The 2,717-nt window shown below is 40.7% G+C and overlaps 1 protein-coding gene across 1 annotated transcript in view; it reads right to left on the bottom strand. All coding sequences in view use genetic code 11, as the record gives it.

Annotated features, from left to right (window-relative positions):
* Positions 1–2,270, bottom strand: part of EGR_10046 (hypothetical protein) — a gene marked incomplete at both ends in the record, with an annotated part of 5,470 nt that extends 3,200 nt beyond the window's left edge. Inside the window, 3 exons of the mRNA XM_024499295.1 lie at positions 1,199–1,336; positions 1,666–1,771; positions 2,126–2,270. Coding sequence (XP_024346275.1) covers positions 1,199–1,336; positions 1,666–1,771; positions 2,126–2,270 — 389 coding nt within the window. The remainder of the gene's footprint in view (positions 1–1,198; positions 1,337–1,665; positions 1,772–2,125) is intronic.
* Positions 2,271–2,717: the final 447 nt, after the last annotated feature.

Raw genomic sequence — 2,717 nt, 5'->3', positions numbered from 1 at the left:
AATCATATTTCACAATTCAAACCGGTTAGGCACGTACAATTTACAAATAGATAACACAAGGGCACCGTATACACAGGTTGACTCAAACTAACGACATGCTGCGTACAGGCCAGAACTTGATTTAAGACGAGTAAAACGAGCTCCAATTCGACTTCTAATACATCAGTTTGAACAAAGTTAGCTGGGGTTCCACCTACCATAAACACCTGCAGCAAGTACGAGCGAAACCGTCAAGAACCACTGCCGTAAACAATTCATGTACGCACATGCAAATCCAAGTGAGCCGTCCCCAAGCTGAAGAAGCAGAACTCACGATCTCTGACAAATTTATGCTAAACAAAACGCCCTAAAAGGAAAGAACCTACGATATTGAATGTTCAAAATTCTTAAACAAATACTTTTTAAGTAAATTTTTTAATAACAACCATCCAGTTTTTTTAGCCAAACAGCCAATAATTACATTTTATGAAAAAAATGTCTTTTTCATGTTAGCATTTATCACACATTTTATTCATTGGCATATGGACTTGTAAATACATCTTTTTCATCGATGACTTTTTACCATAACAAACATGCATATACACGTTTACCGTTGTCCCTTGCAAATATAAGCCTAGAAAGTTAAAAGCCATTTGGTATTCTAATTCATTACTCGAGTGAATGACTTGCACAACGGTCACCTTCATGCAGCCCTGTAAACATGACTCGGAGAAAGAAGGACCCAAGTGTTGGTGGACTTGGAATGTGATAGAAGCACTGACAGGGTGAAAGCAACGAATCCACTAGTGCTGGTATGCATAATGCGAGTAGGAAAGTGGTGTCAGTCTAGGCTAATACACGAATCATATCCACCTCAAAGAAGTAGAATTTAGCACTAATTATTTCCACAACTGGCTGTGACCATCTAATTTCAAGCCTACAAGAGAAGATTTATTGTTTTTTACTAGGCCAGGTGAAGGAACGGAGGAGAAAATTCAAAAAGGACTTTGTCAGCGAAATTCTATTCAATTATTTTCAAAAAGGCTGTTCTGAAGAGTGACGTCTTTAAGCATTCATTCGTATGACGCTTGAAGTTTGTCGCAGGCTAACCCAGTGGAAATCTTCATAGAGGCACCGCTGACAGCTCCGTCACAAGATTTTTTTAGATAATTAACGAGTGTTAGCAGCGTTTCTGAAAACAGGGAATACGAACATGTACCGAGTGTCATTTACTAAGATCCTGTTAAAGCTCGACATGGGTTCTCCCACGCACAGAAGTGACGGGATTACTGGCATGTCCCACAGGTCATGCTGCCCATCAGAAGCATAAGAAAGAAGTCTCAAGTGCCCGCGTGACCTGGGAGACGATATAAAACGCTAGTCGAAGCATCATATTAAAGCAGAAGCAAAGCACACAAATGAATACCTCTAAGCACTTGGCAAAAATGCACTATTCTTCTACGCGTTGCACCAATCCAGACGGCTTCTTCAAGGTTGCTCAATGGCCTTTCAAAGAACAATGCATATGTGGTCTTTCATTCATTCCCACACGTCTTATGTTAACGGTAAAAATCACCTTTCTTCAGCCTATGATGGAAGCGGTAAGGTATTCAGATGCGAGTACAGTCTCATCTCTAAGCCAAAAATTATGCGTCTTGTGTGAACAAAGCAAGCTAATTGATCTACGAACCACTGTAAGTCGATGAAAAATTAGGGGAAGGGCCAGGCTTCTGCTCCATCGCGTTCCCGTCTGACTTCATTGGATAACATGCCAAAGTAGCCGCTGAGTATTCTAACAGAAATAAGGGAGAAGCTATCTATAAAAGCACATTAGTTAGAGTCAAGTCGTAGCTATGATTCCCAAATAAACCTGTCCACCAGCCTATATTCAATCCGCGTGCATGCTCCCCTGCATACATCCATCCATTCCGTGTTCATTTTATCAATCTCGCATTATCCATCACCATTTATCAATTCATTTATTCATCCATCCATCCGTCCTTTAATCCATCAATCTGATCTAGATCTATTCATCGCAAAGTCATTCATCCCCTATCCACTTTGTTTGCCTTCATGAATCAATTATTCATCTAACATAAGCTTTATCCCTACCAATCACATCCTTCAAGCTCTTCACTGTGCTTACCTGTGATAAACAATTCTGAATATTCCTTTACAAATCTCCAGTATTCGGTTTGGAGCAGTGGAGACAGCCAGGTCAAGTCAATCCTCGAAATCATCTTTGCAAACACCTTTGCCTTTTCATCCACATCACACGTTACATCCTGCATCTTCATTCACTCCTTCTTGCCGTTTCTTCTCCAACAGGATCTCAAAATACTCTGCTGTCGTCTGCATCACTACCTCTTGTTTTAAACACAAGTTCCCAAAACGTTTCGTCATTAGTGAAATGCACAGTTCCACCAATTTATGATTCAACATCACATTATCTAAAGACCAAGCTTCTGCAATATTGTCTAGAGAGATTCTAAAGGCGGCCAGTTGCAACTCTCAAAAAAGCTTTTTCTACCTCGTTCTGTGAAAATCCACACACACTAGGAGACGACCATGGAGGAGCCGAGATTGGGTACCAGAGATAGAGCCACAGCATTTCTTGCTGAGATTGTGATGCTACTTGTGTCCTCGTAGTTGATGACAGCGTCAATGATGCTGAAAGAACAGTGAAGATGAGGATATATGCATGTATCCTTTGGAAAACTGCTTCCGTTGGACTACTA

This window comes from Echinococcus granulosus, assembly GCF_000524195.1.
Source record: "Echinococcus granulosus chromosome Unknown EG_S00186, whole genome shotgun sequence".
NCBI lineage: Eukaryota > Metazoa > Platyhelminthes > Cestoda > Cyclophyllidea > Taeniidae > Echinococcus > Echinococcus granulosus.
This window is presented reverse-complemented; position numbering and strand designations above follow the sequence as displayed.